General features: G+C 40.9%; 1 protein-coding gene across 2 annotated transcripts in view; it reads left to right on the plus strand.

The window, feature by feature from the left end:
* The window catches only part of RAB28 (RAB28, member RAS oncogene family), a 92,582-nt gene extending 86,256 nt beyond the window's left edge, over positions 1-6,326 (plus strand). Inside the window, exons 7-8 of one of the 2 annotated variants that reach the window (XM_082653131.1) lie at positions 4,035-4,129; positions 5,385-6,326. In XM_082653131.1, coding sequence (XP_082509257.1) covers positions 4,035-4,124 — 90 coding nt within the window. In that variant the 3' untranslated portion in view covers positions 4,125-4,129; positions 5,385-6,326. The remainder of the gene's footprint in view (positions 1-4,034; positions 4,130-5,384) is intronic. The other variant, XM_082653130.1, reaches the window with a different exon arrangement.
* The last annotated feature ends 16,715 nt before the right edge of the window (positions 6,327-23,041 follow it).

Raw genomic sequence — 23,041 nt, forward strand, 5'->3', positions numbered from 1 at the left:
AGTTGACTTAAAATATTATATTGGTTTCAGGTGTACAACATAGTGATTTGATATTTTTACAGATTACACTCCATATAAAGTTATTTAAAAATATTGGCTGTATTTCCTGTGCTGTACATTACATCCTTGTATTTTATTTATTTTATACCTAGGAGTTTGTACCTCTTAGTCCCCTTCCCCCATCCTGCCCCTTCCCTCTTCTCTCTCCCCACTGGTAACCACTAGTTTGTTCTCCATTATCTGTGAGTCTATTTCCGTTTTGTTATATTAGTTTGTTTGTTTTATTTTTTAGATTCCACAAATAAGTGAAAGCACATAATATTTGTTTTTCTCTATCTGACTTATTTCACCAAACATAATAGCCTCCAAGTCCATCCATGTTGTTGCAGATGGCAAAATTGCATTCTCTTTATGGCTGAGTAATATTCCATTGTGTGTCTGTATGTGTGTGTGTTTGTGTGTGGCACATCTTCTTTATCCATTCATGTGTTGATGGACACTTACATGACTTCCATGTCTTGGTTATTATAAATAATGCTGCTATGAACATTGGGGTGCATATATCTTTTCAAATAATGTCTTCATTTTCTACAGATATATACCCAAGAATGGAATTACTGGATCATATGGTATTTCTATTTTTAGTTTTTTGGGGAACCTCCATAGTGTTTTCCATCGTGGCTGCACCAATTTGCATTCCCACCAACAGTATACTAGGGTTCTCTTTTTTACACATTCTTGCCAACTTGCTATTTCTTGTCCTTTTGACAGTAGTCATTCTGACAGGTGTGAGGTGATAATCTCATTGAGGTTCTGGTTTGCATTTTCTTGATGATTAGCATTGTTGAACATATTTTCATGTGTCTTGGCCATCTGTATGTTTTGTGTGGAAAAATGTCTATTCAGGTCCTCTGAACATTTTTAAATCTGTTTTTTGTTGTTGTTGTTTTGTTTTTTTTATATTGAGTTGTATGAGCTTTTTCTATATTTTGGATATTAACTCTTTATCAGATATATCATTTGCAAATATTTTCTCCCATTCATTAGGCGGCCTTTTCGTTATTTAATGCTTATTTAATGTGGCCTTTTTTTGATGCTTTCCTTCTCTCTGCATAAGCTTTTTTTTTCTTTTTTTAACATCTTTATTGGAGTATAATTGCTTTACAATGTAGTGTTAATTTCTGCTGTACAACAAAGTGAATCAGTTATACGTATACATATATCCGCATATCCCCTCCCTCTTGCGTCTCCCTCCCACCCTCCCTATCCCACCCCTCTAGGTGGTCACAAAGCACCGTGCTGATCTCCCTGTGCTTCTCTGCATAAGCTTTTAAGTTTGAGTAGGTTCCATTTATTTATTTTGCTTTTACTTCCCTTGCCTGAGGAGACAGTTCCAATAAAATATTGCTAAGACCTATAGATCATATTCCATTTTTTTCTTTCACTATTTACTTTTAAAATTTATTTTTTCATACAGTTTCAAAACCAGATGGGATAAAACCATGTAGATAAACCTTGCGTTTTACAGATTAGGAGATGGTGAAGACCAAAGACGTGAAGTAACTTGCCCAAAGTTATGAATGTTACTGGCAGCCTATAATGGCACATTATACAGAAAAAAAAGCTCCCACTGTGTGTCAAGTATCATGCTTTTCAAAATGTTATATCCATGCTTTTAAATGGTAACCTATAATCTCTGCACTTTGAATTTGTATCAATTATAGTATTCTTTAATTTATTTATTATTCTTTAATAGTTTACACATCTGTTTTCCATGCTAGACTCTTATGTGTCTCAAAAAACAGAGATCATGTATTATTTATATGAATATTTCTAATACCTAGAATAGTGGTTTGCTTTGAATGAGTGATAGTGACAGGTGTTTCAGCTGTCAAAGTATGTTTACTCCATATCCTGAGCATGATAAACTATGACTTTTGCAAAGGTAAATTTGTTACTACTATCTGGACTAAAACACAGTTGTAGAATTGACCAAATTTATCTTTAGTGTCTTCCGAAGAGTCAGTCTCTACTGCTTATACCTTACCTCAACTCCTAGGTTGCTTGCTTTCTTACCCTTATGGAGAGCTACCATTTCCAGTATCCGCTCACAACTCTTTGACAAAACAAGGGTTAAGCTGGTGTTCAACCACACAGCTCCCTTCCTCTTAGGGCCACTGCATTATTTTCACTCAACTGACTAATAGCAGAGAGTAATTGAGTGTACTTTGTGGCTCCAAAAATAAAGGTGGGTATTTTGTAGGAAACATTTTCTCTGAAAATGTCAGTGAATGAATGACTTGTAAACAAGCCGACTACTGTGAAATCACCTATCATGAAGTTTATGACATGGAAATTATGCTTTTTTTTACTCATAGAAAGCAAAGCTCTGAATATGCAGAGCTTTGGTTCTGGCTTCCAGTTCAGGAACTTTGTGCAAAGCTTTATGTCAAACAGCCAAGGCCCCCAAGAAAGATGTTGCCTTGTTAGTTCTTCATTAATTTGATGAGAATTAATGGTGAAAATCCAAGTCATTTATGTTAGTCAATAACTTTGACCAGAATGTCTTGACCACAGGTCAGTAACCTGGTTGTGTTTATAGGATAGGGTTTAAACCATCATTTTGGAGGATTAATGAGTTGCTTACTGATTATGAAAATCCCTTCTCTTTATTGTAACCCATAGTTTGGTGTGAAACAATTAGTTTTGGGGAGGCCAGATGCTGGTGTTCAGCGTTTCACTGATGTACCCCGCCTCATACGTCATGTGGCAGTTGGTAATGCTTCTGTTGATAGCATCAGGCTGAGTGCCTAGTAAATCATGAGTCTTATCCAGGAGTTAATACTGCCTGCTAGAGAACTGAAGCAGAGCCCATCCAAGGCTAATATACCGTAGTGTCCTGTTCATTCACTCTCAGTTGTTTATCCTGTCTTTATAAACATTATCACAAGCAGCAACCTGATTAACATGTTTTTTTCTGTATGTGCTAATTAATAGATGCTATTATGAAGGAAGATATTTCTGAAATAAATATTTGAATTCATTAAAAGCGAGGATAGTTTCAAGTCCAAAAAATTGGGGGAGCGTGTTATCTCTGTCATATTTGTCATATGTGGTCTTTTCATCTTAAGGGTTATAACAATCAAAAAACCTAACTAGTTTTGATTCTTTATTTAGCGAAACTCTTAGATATTTGAAAACAACAGCTGTTGTGCTTAAATATTGTATGTCAGAATTTTTTTTAAAATGATAGAAAAGTGTGTTTTGAACTTATTTATTTCTGTATGGAATTTGGAAACATGGAGGTTAGGGTTGTGTGAGGGGTGGGGGAATGAGCTTCAAAAGAAAGTCTTTGAAAAGTAATAAATATTATTAAATGTAAAAACTGTAAATGACATATAGCTTCCTCTGATTTATGCATCCTCTCCCCACCTTCAAAGAAAATGAATCACTCCTTCTTTGTTCCCACAACATATTTTTAAGTCCACTAGTAAAGCACTTATCTGGTATGACAACTAGCTGTGTACATGTTCTCTTCCCATTAGGTCCATAGCAACTTATGAACAAATCCTGTGTAATTCATCATTTGTTCCTAGTGTAGAGCAACTGGCACATAGTAGATCCTCAGTAATGTTTGTAAAAAGAAATTGAATTGGTACCTTGGCTGCACTTTAGCATAGAAAAGCCCCCAAATTCTTAGTTGCCCTCTGAAATATTGGGCGTTATATATATTATGTGTAATTGTGATATCAAAAATAGAACCCACAGCTTCTCTGAGAGGTTCAGTAGGCATGTCTATTTCAGTAATTAAATAGAATTGTAGAGAACAATGTTTCTTGGATCTTTGTTCATTTTCTTTACTTTTATATGCATATATTTTGCTATTTCTTTTGTGACATGTTTAAATTTATGTGTGTATTTCTTTTTCTCCTTTGGTGTTTGTTCCCTTCTATTTTCAGTCATTGAGTAAACTTTCCATTTTTCTTTCTTTTTTTCCTCTTTCTTCTGCATCTTATGTTGTATGGAATTGACAGCATATTGTCAGGGCAGAAATAGTGAAGTACCCGGAAGAAGATAATCAACATACCAACTCTGCTCAGAGTAGAATCTGTTCAGTACAGTAGTGCAGGTATTAATTGATAAACTGTTGCAGTTTGGGGGAGGAGGGTGGGGAGAACTAGTGAATGCTGTCTTGTTCTTTATTCTTTAGGAATAGAGAAGTTCAAATGATTATTGTACATTACTGGGAATTAATATTGCATAAGTCCTGGTTTAGAACTTTGAAAAATTGATCCTTTGCTGGGAGACTTATGACTTACACAAGGAATTGGGAAAAAATTAAAATAATATTTCAGTTACTTTCAAATGTATTTGTCTTTATGGTTGTGTTTATTACATGTGCAGTGAAGTGGAGAATTGAGGTAGTTATTTCATTATTCATTCCTTACCATTTTTTCCTGAAATAGCCTGGTAATTGAAAGAGTATTTTTAAAATTTGCCTTGAGTTACCCTTCTTTGTCTGCTTGTGTGTGCAGAGTTAGTAAAAGAGTTGAAAACAGTAAAGGATGTGTTTTACTTTAAATAATTACTTAGAGATGAATGTTAGGGCATATTGCTAAATTCATTGTTTAAGATATTCCTTGAAGTGTGTGTTAGAGGGAAGGAAGGAAGAGTTAAAAGTGTCTTTTGGTCTAAATTATTTTAAAAACATGAATATGAGGTAATTTTCTAACTTTCTCATTATTCTATATTTTGTTAGAGTCATTATTCATAACCAATAGTGAGCTATTTGGAAGTAAGTTAGGAATTTGGGAGAACAGTTTTAAAAATTGGGTTGCTTAAAACATTTCTTCTTTATATGTAACTTCTCTGACATTTATATCTCTTCACTAACTCACAAATTGATAAACATTCTTTAAAAAGTTATGACTGGATATAATGATTTATGGAAATATTAATAAATAATGATATTCTTTGAAATGGTGAGATCTTATCTATTAAGATATATAAATGATTAATTTTAATTCCTTTGCTTTAAATTATAACCAGGGCTTAATGTTTCATATTGATTTGCCAATTTTTTATTAGACTTTTGGTAACCTCAAGTTATTATTGTCATAAAACCAGAGAAGACTCAGTAAAAGAAATGCTATTACATCCTTAACAGAATTACCCCTGCCCCGCTACTCCCTCACCCTCCACCAAAATATATCCCAGCTTGACCTTAGTTGGTCCTGGCTGGTTCTTTTAATATCAGCTCCTGCTTCATTTATGATGTCTATCATCAGGAGTTCACCAAAGTTCAGAAAATAAAAATATACTTTAAGGAGCTCTTTCTAAATGTTCTGATGTCCTGATAATAACTTTGTTTTCTTTTATGACAGAGGGTGGTGAAGGCAGATATTGTAAACTACAACCAGGAACCTATGTCAAGAACTGTTAACCCTCCTAGAAGCTCTGTGTGTGCAGTTCAGTGAGCACATTTTTCTTCTGTATTGATAGTTCTGGCTCCCCTTCGCCTCTGTGTGGGCTCAAGGACCTGTAGAAACTTGTTTTATCAGTGACCATCTCTGTAGTTCAGTTAACGCTTTCCTCTCAACTCGCTTCATCATTGCCTGTTGCCTCCGCCGCAGGCAGCTCCTTGGACTGGAAAAAATTCAACTTTGGGACCACACACTTTGAATTCAAAATGGAAAGCCCGTTCTCTGGAATTAGACTGCTTCATTGAAAAAGAATAATGTTGGTTCTCTTTATGTCCTCACTTCTTTTTTCCCTGATGTAAGTTGTTTTAAACAAATATGAAAACTATCTAAGTCTTGATCATCAGCCAGGATTTTGCCACAGCACAGTTTCATACTCTTATCTGAACTCATACCTGGCGAAGTATGTTTCAGAGTACAAACATTTAAACGAGTAATATATTTTATCTACAGATACTTAAGAAGGCATTCTCTTGCTGTCTGTTGTGAGTGAAAATATATAAAGCTGTATCTAACTGAAAATGCTTGAAATAAAGCTATAATAGAAATATTTTTTTCATTTTTTTAAAAAGAGCCTAAATACTTTATATTTTAGCTGTAGCTCACAAAGTAGTGAGTATTGGATATTGTATTTTTATTATTGTATCATGATCATTACGTGTTGTGTAATACTCAGGTTAGATGGCTTTGTGAATTCTGATAAATGTTCAGCTGATGCTCCATGTGGACTTTCTCCTGCCAGCTGTGTAAGAGTACTTCCAGAATGAATTATGACTATTGTTGGATCATCGTGGATCAGACTGTACCTGATGTTCAGATGTTTTTCTCCTGCAAATAAATTTATTTAAATTACTTTGGGGGGAGAATTTTCTTTCAGCCATCTTCCCTTTAGTTACAGAAAAACAAAGTGTTTTTGGATACAAATCAGTGATCATGTGAAGTTTAATAAACATTCAGTCACGTAGAGTTGTTAGGGTATTTGTTGGACTAGTTAAAATCAGACCCCATAGCCTGGCATTTCAGGAGCTCCATATCAGCTGCATCCTACCCGCCTACCTTTTCTCATGCTGCTCTTCGGTGTACTGCCTGCCTCTGTGCCAGTGGAACCACGGCTCACTCCTGTGTGACTGATGCTTTCTGATGCTCTGCCTTCCTGTCTTTGCTGCACAGGTCCTTCTGCCTGGAATTCCTTCCCCCTCTCTAAATGTCTGCCTTCTTTCAGTCAGCCTTTAGACACCATGAGGGCAGGGCTCTCTCTGTCTTGGTAACAGTTGTGTTGCGTTTTTTGTGTGCAGGCACAGTGCCAGGCTGGCATATGGGTGCTCTGTATTGGCCACATCGAAACGGGATGAATGCTTCTCCTCTGCAAAACCATTCCTGTCTCCATAGCTGCAAATTCCACGTGAGCACCTCTTGAATGGCCATTACACCTTCCAGCCTTGCATCACAGTTATTTGTGTCTTTGTGTTTTATTGTTCATAGACCATGAGCTTATTGAAGGACAGTCCTGGGTCTCTATTTTCTCATGTCCTTCAGGAGTGCCTATCAGGGTGCGTTCCTCATAGGAGACTTGCCAGAGGTGTGTGTAGAAATTTTGGACATTTAATCTTACAGCCATAAGGGATTTTAGAAAACTTGTTATTTCACATCTTGTGTGGCTAAGGAAACCGAAGTCTGGAGGGAAAAAGGAACTTGCCAGAGGTGGGAAAGCCCCTGGTGGTTCTGGTGCTGGGTGAGCAGGACTGCTTCTGGCTCTCCCTGCTGTCCCAGGACCTGGGCAGGGGCAGGCAGGGCCGTGAGCTGCTCTGGTATAATCATATTAAAAAAAAAAAAAAAAGAGAAAAAAAGGAACTGGCAAGAGGTCATGGTAGACCCCATAGGAGGTAGACCCCATAGGAGATCTTCTGTCCCTCAGCCAGGGTGACACTTTTTCAAGAGTGGTTTGAAATTTAAAAACTGTGGGGCTTCCCTGGTGGCGCAGTGGTTGAGAGTCCGCCTGCCGATGCAGGGGACACAGGTTTGTGCCCCTGTCCGGGAAGATCCCACATGCCGCGGAGTGGCTGGGCCTGTGAGCCATGGCCGCTGAGCCTGCGCATCCGGAGCCTGTGCTCCGCAACGGGAGAGGCCACAGCAGTGAGAGGCCCGTGTACTGAAAAAAAAAAAAAAGAAAAACATCGTGACTGCTGTACTTGTTAGACATTGAGTCCAGTCTTTCATTACTTTGATTTCTGTATTTTTCATTTTATAGCAACTAAGCAGCCTTTTTAAGCCTTTCAAGGTGGCATGCCCTTCAAGATAGTTCAGTTTATCCTTCCTTTCAACATCTTTCTAATATATGCTGGTCAGTCTGCTAGGGCCTTTAGCAGAATATAAAGTTGAGTAAAAGATTTCAACCCTCAAGGACCCTACAGTCTAGTGGGAGAGATGTTTGTTATTGTTGCTGCTGTTTTAAAGCTGTGACTGATTGAAGTCTACTACTGAACTAAACTTACCCAAGGCTTTACATTCAGTAAGGGGTGAGGCCATGCCCTTTTGATCATTTCATGTCATTTATATATGTATGTGAAAATTTGAAGAGTTTTCAAAAGTTCTTTTTTTTCAGTCCCAATTATTGCAGTACTAAAAGGTATAACTTAACACATATGTATGATTGTACAGGCATCTGGAGAAGGCTGAGAGAAATTATATAGGGTCTATGATCAGACCAAAATACTTTAGTTATGTGTTTATAAAGTCAGAGCACCGAATGGGCCTGAACGGGGCAGGCAAGAGAATGGCCTTTGTGGGCTTGCTCTGTCCGGGACATTTCCAGGCCCTTATCACATGAGCTATTATATTTTCACCCCGATCTATGAGAAGGTTATCACTGTTCCTGTCATGCACATGAGGACATTGAAGTGGGGAGTGAGTGATTACACCAAGTCCCTCTTCGAGTAAGTGGTAAAGCCAGGGTCCACACAAACCATTTCTGAGATGGGATGGCCTAGGCTGGGTACCGAATTAGGTTGCCTTCCATTTGTGAAGATCACAACTGACCTTCCTGGGGGTTGACCAGGCCTGGGTGTTATGTTGTTCTTTTGAGAAGTGGTGATGGCCAGTGCTGGCCATCACCACTTTCTCACACCGACCATCTAGACCAGCAAGCTGTGTGTCCAGAGAGGCTAGTGTTTGTAAATGTGCCCTCTGATCACTGAGGTAAGGACAGAAAAATACCTCCCCTGCCTTTGGTCTCATTGGTTTTATGTCTCTCCCCTCTAAGCTTGACCAGTCATTGAGAGCCTTTGGCTCAAGGAAAGCAAGCACAGTGAACATGCAATAGAGCATATGGCCAAAGCAGATTTCTGAATTCCATATTACAATTTTCCCCATACCTCGGGTTTTATTTTTGAAACAAAAACGTAGGATTCATGCTTATTTTACTTTGACTGTTACCTCTCCTGTCTACAGTTTTTAATTTAAAAAATTACAAGTCTTTCCATCTAGTTTTAGGCACTTTGTCTCCTGAAGACGCATGCTATAAAGTTTCAAACACATTGTGGTCACTTCTGCTTATTGAACTTTTGAAAACACAAAAGTTTTCAGCCAGAACTGGTCATTGGATGCTGCCTTTCAAATGCACCCTCTATTATGTGTGGCAAACCACTCTGGAGTGGTTTTTGGAGTGGCCCAAAGAACTCCTCCTGTGACTGCTTTATTATTCCAGGAGGAGGTAAGCCAGGGCCCTTTAAAGTCGATCACTGAAACAATGTGATGGGGCATAATAATTTGTGTGCCGTTTAAAAATAGAAAAGTTTTCTGGCCATAACCCATTCTGGTGATTGCTATAATGTTGGACATCCTGAAAAACAGTCGCAAGATTCAGAGGAAATGGAAATGCAGACCTATTGAGCATTGTGGCAGACATCTGTCGGCCTCCTCTCCAACATCATGTCACCACTTCTCCCAGCAACAGTTTCCTGATTTCCTGATGGAGCCCTCCTCCATTTTCAGCCGCTCACGGCTCTAGGGGTAGATTCTCATTGGCTTAAACCTATTAGGATATTAATTCCTCTTGGCCTCAGGGATTGGCTCAGAAATGAGTGGTTAATTCCATCTGAGCTAATGAAACTGGAGGGTACATTTGCTGAGGTTTCTGAAAAAGAAAAGAGAAAAGAAGAAAGCTCCCACCCCCTCAAGTTTCCAAATGACTCTGCCCGCTGAACTAGGTTGAGAAGGCTGTAGCTCTGAGCAACACTGGCAGCCGTCTTGAGGACACAAAGGGCGACCCTGCCCAAGTACAGAGCTGACCCCGAGGGAGCAGAGGTGAGAAGTGGGGAGAATCCGAGTCTCCGACACTGAGCCCCAGATCACACCATGCCACGAATCGTTTAACAGTGTGACTCAGTTTCCTTTATCATTTTGGCAAGTGTTAGTTTATTTTTTTGTTACTTCTTACATAAGCAACTGTCATGTATCAGGGCCTTTGCTTGGCATCAAAGAGATGAATGTGATCTGTGTTTTATCCTTAAAATCTTAGTCTAGGTACATGTATAACTCATCAAACAGAGTTACCAGACTCTGTAATCAGACTGTTAAATGCTTCAATAAAACCCTAATATCGTATAGGAAGATGTGGCTTAGCAGTGAGTGAAAAAACAGGGATTTCAGATAACAGGAATCAGGGTCAACAATATAATTGCGTCTTAAAGACTGACTCGTAATCTTAGGCTATGTTAATACCAAAAGAGTCTCTGTTCTCTGAGTTGTTTTGTGTATAGGAATCACCTGGAGAATCTTGATTTAGTAGCTCTAGGGTGGGGTTTGAGGCTCTGCATTTATTTATTTTATTTATTTATTTATTTATTTATTTTTTGGCGGCATGCGGGCCTCTCACTGTTGTGGCCTCTCCCGTCGCGGAGCACAGGCTCCGGACGCGCAAGCTCAGCGGCCATGGCTTACGGGCCCAGCCGCTCCGTGGCATGTGGGATCTTCCCGGACCGGGGTACGAACCCGTGTCCCCTGCATTGGGAGGGGGACTCTCAAGCACTGCGCCACCAGGAAAGCCTGAGGCTCTGCATTTATAACAAGCTACCAAGTGATACTAATGCTGCTGGCTTTTGGATTACACTTTGAATTAGAAGAGATTAGACCATGCCTGCATTATCTTTCCTCTTATGGGTGCCCCTCTTTAAGAGGGCATGTTCTGATTATGGTGAGGGGATCCAGTGTCATAAGAAATAGTTGAAGGAAGGTAGTATGCTTAAGATGGAAAAGGGAGGGCCTGAGAGATACTCTGTTGGTCATCTCCAAATAGGTGAAAGACCACGCTTTAGAAAAAGGTTAAACTTCCAATATAGAACCTATAGAACTCCAGAAATAGGAGGGATAGATAGAAGCTATAGAAAGAAGATTTTGATCCAGCCCAAGAAAGAACCTTGCAAACCCCTGCTTTATGCTTTATGAAGTGTTGGGTCATGTTGCAGGGTTGCAAACTCATACGGCATCAGGGGCTAGGTAGGTAAATGAATGACTACAAAGCAGTTAAAGAGCATAAGACAGTAGGGGGTGGGCAGTGATTTGGAGAGCATGTGCCTGTCTAAAGCCATTCCAATCCAAGTTTTAAAGTTATATTGGCCAAATAAAATCTGTATGGTTAAGGCTACTGCTAAGCCCTATATTAGAATCGTTGTGCCAATTAGATAAAAAAAAAAAAAAAAAAAACACGTTCCTTTCTCACATTGCTTTATTTCCCTCTTCTAGAAAATTGTCACACTGTTTTGTTAGAGCCGGTCACTTAATTATCCTGGAAAATGAGTGGTTGAATCTATAAGACCTGTGATATGAATGGCAACCCTATTGATGGGATGAATTCAGCGCTTTGGATCGCAACCTCAGTGTCTGGATGTAAAGCTGATGAAATTAGGAGAGAAAATTATTTGTCAAACTCTTCTGGAGAGCGGAATCATAGTGTTCAGGCTAAGCCCTCGGGACATGATGTGCCTAGGGACACAGTCTCTGCCCTCAAGTTAGCAGGGCATCCTGGCATCCTAGGTATCAGGAGAGAATCCATCCTGGTAAAATGGTGGGCAGCGTGCTGAGAGCAGCTCAGTGCCTCCAGACAGGGGTGAAGGAGTGGTCAGAACCGATTTGACAGGGGAAGTGAGGCTTGGCCTGACAGCCTTGAGTGAGACAACCCTCCCAGCACCTTCATCCCCAGGAAGTGAGCCTTTCAGTAGAGCAGGGCCTTTGGGCTGAGCTCAGACCACATACATTCCATTCTGTCTCGCCCTTCATTTCATCAGTTTTCCACACTGGAGAGCTGGAAGTGAGAGGAAAGGCAGGCTATTTGTTTTAAAGCCCTGCTTCCAAGTCATATTGAATGTTCTTAGGTCTCTTACACTGTAGATTGAAAGAGACTCAGGGCTGGTGTTCGGGCCGAGGGAGGCAAGTATCGTCAGCGCTGTACACGTACCAGCTCAGCTAGCTATTCTCATGGAAGCCTTGTGACCCAGCCTCCTTAATCCTTAGTTAACCTAGATCCACAGCTTGCACACGGATAGGACTCAGCCACGGGCCCCTCCTCCTTTTCCACTGCTGCTGCCCTCATTCCCTGATGCCTGGGTTGCTCCAACAGCTTGCTGAATTTGACGCACAGGTTTGAATTAAGTCACTCTTGTTCCAAACCCCCCATGGTTCCTCATGCCCTTTTCCTTCAAAGGAAAATGACTTCCTCAGCCTGACATTCAGAATCCTCTGACAGCTTCCCCATCCTTCCTTCTGAAACATCTGTTTATCTTCAACTCTGGTGACTACTTTGTTCTAGCAATTGGTCCCTCACCTCTGTGTCTCCACTGGGATTTCCTGCAGGGAAAAAGGGACCCTGTAGAGACAAGTTAGAAAATGTGCTTCTTCTCCCGGCTCAAGAATCAATTGACTGTGTGACTGGTCAAACCACTTAATGTCTCTGGGCTGTTTCCTGAGGCTCATTTGTGAATAAGGTTATATGTGCTCTTTATCATCACCATGGCTTACAATGGATGCAGTGCAGATATACTGAGCCCTTTATAAACCTCTTCTCATTTGGTATATGTGTTAGCCTTTAAGATGGCCCCTATGATTCTTGCTATCAATTTGCCAGCCCTCTGATGGAGCCAGCTTGGAAGTGAACCCTCTGGCTTTTCATCTGACTGCAACTTCACCAAGAGACCTCCAGGTAGAAGAACCCAGACGAGGTGCCCCCAAATTCCTGATCCACAGAAACTATGAGAGATAATAAATCATTATTATTGTTTTAAGCCACTAAATCTTGGGGTAATTTGCTTCATAGCAATAGGTGACTAATACAATGGGTACTTGTATTATCTCTGATAGGGAAACTGAGGCTCAGGGCAGTTTGATAACCTGTCTGAGGCTGTATAATTGGGGAGTGGTGGAACAGGGATCCAAACCCAGGTCTGCCTGGCTCAGAAGCCTGACCACTTAGCTATCATGTTATACTTACTCATTACCATTCCTGTGACTCATTCACAGTAGGTGCTTATTAAACAACTTCAAATGAATGAACAACTGTTTTCATGACTGAATATATAAATGAATTACATGAATATATATTTACAAGGGGAGCCTGTAAAAATAAAGAATGAATGAATATTAGCAGTCTCTATTAAACCAGGTTGGAATTAGCCTAGTTTCTTTAAACATTTTAATCTCCAAATGAAAATAACTCTATCATTTGTTCTGACTATAGAAGTACTGTAATATACTTAATACAGAGAAAAATAAAGACATTAAAATCACCCCTCCCCTGCTCATTATTGTTGACATTTTGGTGAAAATCCATCTTCCAAATATGCATAAATGCATATTTCCAGAAGCTATACTTATAATAAATTGCATTATATTAAATAACTCATTTTGAAATTTGCTTTTGTCAATAAAAGTGATGTTATAGACATTTTCCACATCCATAAACATAAATACACATCACCATTTTTAATGGTTTCATGGTTTTCAAGTGTGTAACAGGATAATTTAGTCATTCTGCAATCTATGGGCATTTGTTTTCCCCTCGAGTTTTCACTATTATTATAAAGTATGCTTTGTTGAACATCCTATGTATCTCTTTCTATGTTTTCCTTTATATATTTATCCTTGAGATAAATTCCTAAAAGTAGAATTGCTGGGTTCAAAGGGTATTTTGAAAATATTTTATATTTTTATAAAATTTGCCAAGCTGCCCTTCAGAAATGTTGTACAACTTATCCTGCTCATGGCAAATGAAAGTGCCCACCTCCGCATGACCTTGGCAGCATTAGAGACGATAAATTCCTCATGCAAATGTAGTGGGTTCCCTGACCTGTGTAGTCCTCTACATGGCACTGGTGTGGACTGACTTTCACCAGCAACCGTGAGCAAAGGCAGATATGATCTCTGTGTGGTAGTGAAGACTCGTGCCTACAGGGATGTTTTCCTGGTGCCTCTATTTTGGTCTTAACATATTTCAGTAATGTCAAATTGTTTCTTATACCCAGTAAATATCCTTAGAAAGCTTTAGTTCAGAATTGTTTATTCTAACTTGAATTGTATAAAGTCACAGCACACAAGTGGCTTATTAAAACAAAAGTAACCCACCTCCCATATAAGGAGCCTCTGTTTTCCTTATTTTTCTCTCCCTTCCTCTGAAGCCTCAGTCCTCCCTATAAGTCCCCCTGCCCACCCTCCACCCCCCCAAACAGAAGTTACCAAGCTTTCTTGTGCCCTTTGCTTGTACAAGGAAGTGAATCCTCCAGCTTTTCATCTCACCACAGCCTCACCAGAGGCCCTGAGCTAGAAGCACTAGCCCTGAGCTTAGGGCACCACCAGGCCACCCAGGGTTCTAAGGCCAACAACCCTATTGTTTGTATCTCCCTGGCGCCTGGCACTGAAGAAGCACTCAATAAAGGTTTATTGAATGAATAAAACCCATCTGTATTGTAGGCTGTCATAAGCAACTAAGCAGCCCAGTGGGTGAGCTGGGAGGAGCTCTGTCCTGGAGACTGTCGGCTAAGAGACTACTGACCTTGTCTTAGCCACTAACCAGCTATGTGAATGTGGGCAAATTCCTCCACTTCTGTCAGGCTCCATTTCTTTATCTGCAGTGAGTTTGTTAGATGCTATCAGTGGTTCCCAAACCTGGTTATGATCAGAATCACCTGGGAAGCTTAAAAAAAATACTGATTCTGGGGCTCCACCCCAGATGTAGGGTCCTGGATTCTGTTTGGGAACCGCCGGACAAGCTAATTTCTCTGTGTATCTACTTCTCCCTTATATGACAAAGAACATATTGCCAGCTTTGAAGCTTCAGTTTACAAATCTGTAAAATGGGGATGATAACTATGGTGACTGCCCTGAGAACTCCATGGGGCTGAACTGAAACTCTAATCATGGTTGGGGAGGACCTTAAAAACTTGTAACAATTCTAAACATGTACATGAACTATTGGCCTTTTCTGTCTGCTTTTCTCAGTGTGATTTGGAGTCCAGTTTTGGCTAACCAACCCTTACAGAGCAGCAATAGAGCCCCCCATGTTATATAATGCCCTGCTGAGGCCGCATGTTTTGCTTGTCCCACTAGCAGTCCAGATTCTCTTGAAATCCCCTCATTTGTTTCTAACTTGAGAGTGGGGGACCTTCTCTTTCCAGCTTCCCCAAAACCCTTGGCTCTTGAGCCAGCTTAACCATTTTCTCTCACCCCACCTCTACCGCCTGTTCTGTCCCTTATCCCAATCCTCTGACACTTTCTCAAATTTGTCTTCCAAGTTGGCAGGTGGCCCACTCACAGATTGGCTGGCTGCCCTGTGTTTGGGTGAGGTGTAGGGATGGTGCTGTAAAAATTGACAAGAAGCTGAGTGAACCAAGATGTGGGTGCTGTCTCGTTACTCCTCCCACAACCAGGAACAGAGGGGACCTGGTCTAGTTTGTTTTTGGTGCTCTCTTTGAAGGCCCACCCCTGAAGACTGTTGATGATGAGGAACAAGAGAGGGAAGAGAGAGGGAAGGCATCAAAGATTTCCTGAGGAGCTACTCTGCACCAGGTCCCATTCTAGGCACTTTGTACATATTTTTCATAATAGCCAAGCTTTATAGCACATCTCCTTTGCCACGCAGTTTACGTAGGGCATCTAGTTTAACCCTCATCCCAGGCCTGCAGTGGAAGTTGTGATTCTCATCTTCCAGATCAGGAAGCTGAGATGGAGAAGTGAAACGTCTTGTCCAATGTCACCTGGTCAGCAGGAGGCAGGACTAGGATTTGAACCCTGCTCTGATTGACTCAGGAGTCTGCCCTGCCTGACGGGAATGGTGTTTATTCAAGCTCCATATTTAGCATTTAAAGTTCCAGGCAAATGCTTGAACCTAGAATGGGATTTCTTCTACGTTTTTGGAGCCAAAATTATTTTAATTTTATGGCTAGGAAAAATGTAAACTTACGTTTTCAGCAGACCAGAGATGATAAAGTGCGCATTTGTCAAATAAAATTCTTTGCTGTGATAAAGTAAATTATCCCTTGGCCTTGGAAAAATTAGGCCTCACTTGAACTGTTTTCACTTCAGCCTTTTCTAATATTTCTGTTATCTCCATTAGGGATTACAATGATGAATGCCTTTTATTCGCATCGTTAAGCACTTCAGTGAATGTGTGAGCACACAGAACATCATAAGTCACAGGGAAATGAAACAACATGGTCTCCTGGAACTAAGAAAAATCTTGAGAGTTTGACAGATTGGGGTTAGCATCCAGTCTCTGCCACTCTGTAGCTATGCAAACTTGGTCAAATTCCTTAGCTTCTCTGGGTCTCTGTTTCCTAATGTGTAAAACATAGATAATAATACTTATCTCACTGGGTACTTATAAGGATGGAATGAGATGACATACTTATAGCACTTTGCTTCACACAGTTCCCGGCATGAAGTAAGTGGATAATAAATGTCATGGTTATTATTGGAATGGCTCTCATGGTAACTAGTTGTTTAATGACACACCCAGGGCTCGCTTTAGTTATTAGTCCTTTGGGCAGCAAGACTGAGTTTAGGCCTTACTGTCTAGTGGGCCCCAGCTGCTGATGTACTTCTGCCCCTATTAGAAATAGCCCAGGCAGTAGGCAGGTGAAGCTCACTAGGGGGTGTTATCTGTTGAGATCATTTTGGCTGCAAGCAACAGAATATCCAACTTAAAGGGTCTTAAAAATTAATATCGGTCACCTCTCACAACAAGTATTCTCAGGGTAAGGTGATTCTGGGGTTAAGCTGCTCAAAAATGCTACCAAGTTCCCAGATTCTTACCTTTCTTCTTTGCCATCCTCAGCCTATTGGCTGTTAGGTTGGCTCTCTTGTGGTCTCAAGATGGCTGCAATAACCCCAGGCATCACATCTTTACAGCACGAAATCCAAAGGTCAGAAAAAGAAAAGGGGGCCCATTCCATCCCATGCCTCTTTTAAATAAAGAAGAATAATTTCCTCAAAGCCCAGGGGTCCAGAAGACTTCCCACCCCTTTTGTTGGCCAGAATTTTTATCAGATGCTCATCCCAGACCAGTGGTAAGGGAAATGATTAGGGCCAGTGATTCTCAACTCTGGCTGAGATTGAACTGGGGAGTCTTTAAAATACATACAGATGTCTAGGTTCTACCCTTAGAGATTGACTTAACTGGGCTCAGTTGGGGCCCTGTTGTGCACACACACACACGTGTGTGTGTGTGTGTGTGTGTGTGTGTGTGTACACTCCAAAGAGCTCTGATGAGCATCTAGGGTTGAAAATCATTGGTTTAGACTCTCCAAGTTTCCCTCCTTGGGGTGGGGAGCATCCTAGTCTTCAGTGAAAAACATGGCTATAGGACATCTGAGCCAACTGAAGTTCTAGAAAGGGCAGTGTAGTAGTTATCCAAATGCATCTGCCAATACAGGTACAGGAAGGGTATCTGGATTAGGCCACATGGTATTGTGAAAAAAAATACATTAAAATCTGACAGACCTGAGTGGGTCTGTAAATTACCACCTGTAAATTGCATCAGTTTGGTTAACCTAATCTCTCTGAGTCTTAGTTTTCTTACCCAAACAATGAAGAGAATACTACCTACCTCTTGGGGTAGTTCTGAGGTTAAATGAGATCAAAGCAGTGACAACAGCTGACACGGATTAGGGCTCAGTACGTGCAAGTTAATGTCCCTAGAGGTCAGATTTTCCTGTTCCAGACCAGAAAATATAATTGGACCTGCCCTGGAGGCCTTTTGGCCTGTCCAACGTGGTTGCAACCTGATTGATTGACTAAAGCAACAACAGCAATGTTCCTCTGTGTTGTTTGGAGCAGAGGCTTGGCACAGAGTTGGTCAGAACATCGCCCTAGGCAGGGTTGGGTGGAAGGTTTCGGTGACCATGTAGGAAAGAGTGAGGTGTGAGTTCTGGCTGGATCCTAGGGTGTATGACAGCCTGCAGAGCCCATGCTTAATTGCTTAATGGAAGCTCTGGGCATGGCCAGCCTCTTCCCTGTCAACCTGGTGGCCTCTTTATCTGCCTACCGACCAGGAAAAGAGTCAAATGTAAACCAGCAGTTCATGGAAATGGGTTGTCAGGTCACTGAATCAATATGTTACGGTTAATCTGTTAAAAACAGCAAGGCTCCCCATTTGTAAACATCTCCTTGATAAGCCCTTTATAGCATATACAATGTAGGAAAATGAATGGCTTCCCACCAGCTGCCCTAGAATCATTGTGCCCCTGTGCTTGTCCAGATGACCTCCCAATTCAGCTTGGCCCAGCCCAGCCCAATCCTACACATGTGGACCCACCTAAGCAGAGCTCTGTGCTGCTCCATCCTGGGGACCAGGGATTTCCAAGGAGGAGAAGGTGGGGACCTCCATCTTTAAAAGGCTCAGAGAATCAGCATGAAGTAATTCTAGCAGCCTTCTCAGTGTAAGGGTGTGATCATGGACTGAAAAGTCAGGTAACCCTGGACTTGGATCCTGGTTCTCAAACTTGGTGCTGTGTGGCTTTGGTAAGTTAATGAGTCACATCCTATGTGTGTTTAACTTCCATAGATTTAAATCCGCAAGCTTGGTAAAAGAGCACGAGAAGAAGAGAGATGATTATTGACAGTGGGGGTGATTTTGCCTGCCCATCTATTCAGTGAGCACGTACCCTGGAGTGAGAGGTGGGAGATGTGGACCTGAGTTGTCTAAGTCAGTGTTGGCTCTGCTTGTCTCTCGTGCCGCGAGAATCTTGTGTGGGGTGTGATTCAAGTATTTAGGGCAAATGCGTTTAACTATAGACCTCTTTTGTTTTGCTTGTTAATTTTGGAATCCAAGCCCTGTATAAGATGGAATTTTATTCTGTCTACCCAACATGGTGGGGGCAGTGCCTAGGCTGTATTACATCATTTTCTCTTCCAGGGTGGGAGGGTCCTTGAGGGGGAATCTGATTCTTCTCCAACTTTTGGTTGCCCTTGCTTCCTGTTTCCTAGAACCTAGTATAGAGCCCTACACTTACTAAATACTAAAATTAACACTTGGTGCCTATCTATTCCCACCTCACTCTTACATAGAAGCTGAGACGGAGACACTATTGTGACTCACCTTCTCTAGCCAAGTTGATCTGATCAGCAGTGAGTTCCTGACCCAAACAGGCCAGTGAGTTCCTTCTTTAGGATTCCTCAATTTAGGAAGGACACAGTGACTCAGGAATAAAAGATGGAGGCAGATATTTTGATGGCATTCAAGCCCCTCGTTCCAATATGTCCTGGAGTCCAAATACTGTCCCTGAGTGAGACCCAGCATCCTTATAAGAAACTTGCACACTTATCTAAGTTAGTTCAAAGCAGGTTTCAGTCACCTGCAGCCAAAGGAGTCTTATGCAACACAATAATTTAGATTAGAAAATGACCCCATGTCACTTGGATCAGTTCAAGATAGGCTAATTGACAGATTCTCACAGGCAATCTGAACTTAAGAATGTACCCTGTTGAAAGATTTTGGAGTGGCCACAGAGCTGAAGCAATTAGTTGATAGTCATCAGCCTGGGCCATCATGGCTTGAGCCAAACCTGATATAAGTGTACTCTATAGGTGAAAATCTCTCAGGCCAACCAGGTAGGATGCACTGGTTATGTGTCATCAGACATAACTCAGGAATCAGATGAAATATAGAGACTTGGTTTTGCCTTGCCCATGAAGACTCTTCCCTCGAGCAATTGCACTTTGGGAAAATGGCTCAGCTTCAATGCTTTGGTTCATTCTAACCCAGAGCATGGTCACATGGCCTTCCTATTCTGTGTGTTTTTTTTATTTTTAAATTTTTTTAAATTAATTAATTTATTTTTTGGTAAAGCCATAACAAAACTATTTTGGGAGGCAGCATGGGTCTGAAAGCCAGAAGACCTGAGTTCTAGTTTGCTATGAACAATTTGTTTCATCTCTCTGGGCCTCCGTTGACTGGTTTGTAAAATGAGATTATTAGACCAGGAATGGAACAGAAGGTTTGTCTTGTTATCTCCTTCCACATTTGCCAGTTATCTCCACTACTACCTTTTCACCCAAATTACCAGGTAATGTTCACTGCACAAATTCAGGGCTGCAAGAAATATACCTTTGTTTTTCTACAATGAACTTAATTTTTGTCTCAAGTCCCATTTACTCTTGAGTGGTCTGTCCCATCTTTCCCCAGGGTCATGAGCAAATTCTGTAAGCTTTTTAGAGGCTGATCCATTTGACCTTTACTACCATCCTCCTCCTCCATTATCCTGTCTCATTCTCAATCACTGGTAGTTAAGTAACCTGCTCACATAGTTTGTAAATGACCACACTGAAATACAAACCCAAGCTAAGAAATTCTAAAGTTAATGTAGATTTAAATATAGATACATAGATATAGATATTGTCCTATATAGATATAATAAGACATATACGTACACATACATAGGTGATGCCTTTTTTATGATTCTCAAAAGTCTGTGAAGTAGGTTTCATTACCCCCATTTTACAAATGTAGAGACTGAAGCTCCATTTCCATAATAGTTTTGCCCTAATAGGAAGAAGCCATGGAGATTCTAACCCAGTTCTGTCTTATTCCAACCCCTGAGTTCTCCCCCTAAATTCTGTGTCTCAATTACATTTTCAGAATTAGGTGAGGCCTTAAGCGAAGTGTCAAATGAAACATATGCTAACTTCCGGGCTGGCTGGCACCCCGGCCACCTGCCCTATGGTGAGAACAGATGCTGTCCTGTGGATTGGACATAATTCTTTGGACATTCCAACTGAAAACCTATGTCCATGACAGTAGTATTCTTCAGATTCTCCAGGGGAAGGGCTGTGAAGGAAAAGATGAAGAATAAATTATGAGGCAGCTGAGATGGAGGAAAGGTTTCTAGCAGAGGGAAATGCTATCTGGAGCTCTGATTCTTGGATTAACGCAGAAGAATGAGAATTATTGCTAATGGAAAAACTTGGCTATCATCAAGTAAGTCCTACTTTATTTTTTTAATTTTCAAGCTAAATTAAATAAATTTGTAGAAAATCAAACACAAAGTACTAAGAAGCACCTTCAAAATCTTTATAACATGATCATAGTTGGTGTTAATATTCCAGAAGTTTTTCTGAAGTTTCTTTTAAAAATAATTGTAACTCTTGAATTGGCAATCTTCCATCCTTTTCATTTAGCATCATTTATAACTCCTTTTTTCATATGACCACATGGTTTCATAACTATTGCTTTTAATAAATGTAAAATATTTCATTGGGTAGGTATATCATAATTATACAACCATTTCCCTTTTTTTGGACACAGAGGGTTTCCCCAATGTTTTAGCTACAGTAAATGATGCACTTTGCATCCTCTGTCAATGATGTAAGTAAATGATGCACTTTCAAAGGAACCTCCATGCCTAGCCTATATCTTCTCAGTCTCAGACAAATCCACATCTCCCTTTCTCTCCACTTTTATTGCCAGTCTCCTACCTGGGCACCTCCTATGGGATCTTATAGTGTAGATAATCCCATCTCTTTTTCATATTTTCAACCCTTTAACACTTCCAGCATGTGTAAGGCTCTCCTGTCCTAAAACATCACCCCCTTGACCTTGAGTCCCGCTATTACCCTATCTAATATTCCTTCCCTCACTTCTGTGTTACATCTCAGGGTACTCTGGCTTCCACCTCCTCCATTCCACTGGAATTGCTCTTGCAAAGGCTCCCACAGAACTCCCATGGACCTTTCTCAGGGTGTATCTTGCTTCTCCACCTGACTCCTTTGGCTTCTGGGATGTCTGTCTCTGTCCCCGTCCAATCTCTCTGTGCCCCCAGTCTCCATCTCCTTGCATGGTCTGTCTTGCCCCTCCCTTGCTTGTTGGTGCTCCCAAGGATCTCATTCTTGGCCCTCTACTCACTATAGAGACTGTCTCTTTCTCTGGAGTTTCATTCTTTCTCAGTTTAAACCACACTCAGTAAGTTGCTAACCTCACTCCATCAAACCTCTGTTCCTACCTTGAACCCTTCTCCTAAGTTTTATTCAGGCTTCCATCCTTCCAATTTACAAATACATGTCAAGAGCTTTGCGTATGCCAGGATTTGCTCTAGATTGGATGAATAAAGCACACTGTTTTCTGAAGACTCATATGTCCATTTGCTGTTGGACATCTCCACTTGGACGACACACGCACAACTCATATTGAACTCATTCTATAACTCTCTCTCACCCAGACCTGTTCCAGTGCCCATGCTTAGTTCATGGTGTTACCATCCGGCTAGTTGCTCCAGTCAGAAACTCAGCATTACCCTAGGTTAGCTCTAACCTCAATCTGTACGTTTTATGCTTCTTTCAATGAATATTTCTGAATGTGTATGTTGACCTTCTACCTTCTAACCACAGTTCCATCCTTGGTGCTCATCTCCTACCTATTCTTTTGCAAGAACTTTTTCATGGATCTCGGGGCCTTCAGGATAGTTTCTAAACACAAACAGGACTGTGTCAACTCCTGGTTAAAACTTCTGATGGCTTCTCACTGCATAATGGATAAACCACAGGTACTCTCCTGTAACATCCATGTTCCCTGTGTGTCCGTACCTTTGCTTACTCCTGTAACTGTTTCTCTGCCATTCTCTGTGTTACTTTACAACACTGAGCTGCTTGTAGTTTAGCCATCTTAATTGCTTCGTAGGTTCATGATTCCCTTTGCTTGTAATCCCCACCCCAATTTCGCACTTATCTAGTTCCATTTTTTCTTTAAACCTATCCTCAGGCATCATCATCTCAAAAACCCTTTCCTGATCTCTCCCTCCCCACCTCACTGGACTTAGTCACCCTGAAGTTCTGTGCAATCATAGCAGCCTGTCCATGTCTTTTTCACTACACACATCACATTAACTGTTCACATGCCTGTCTTCCTTAGGAATTCAAATAAATGTTGAAAAAATTAAGTTAAAAATTCCATGTATGTGCCTAGCAATTCTATTAGTTACTAGATCACTCTAGTTCAGAATAATTTGTGGGGCTTTCTGTCATAAAACTAGGGAAGAAGTGTGTCCACAGGATTGTTCAAAGTCCCCAGTTGGGCCAAGAATTGGGAT

Source organism: Grampus griseus (genome assembly GCF_964374135.1).
Source record: "Grampus griseus genome assembly, chromosome: 4".
Lineage (NCBI taxonomy): Eukaryota > Metazoa > Chordata > Mammalia > Artiodactyla > Delphinidae > Grampus > Grampus griseus.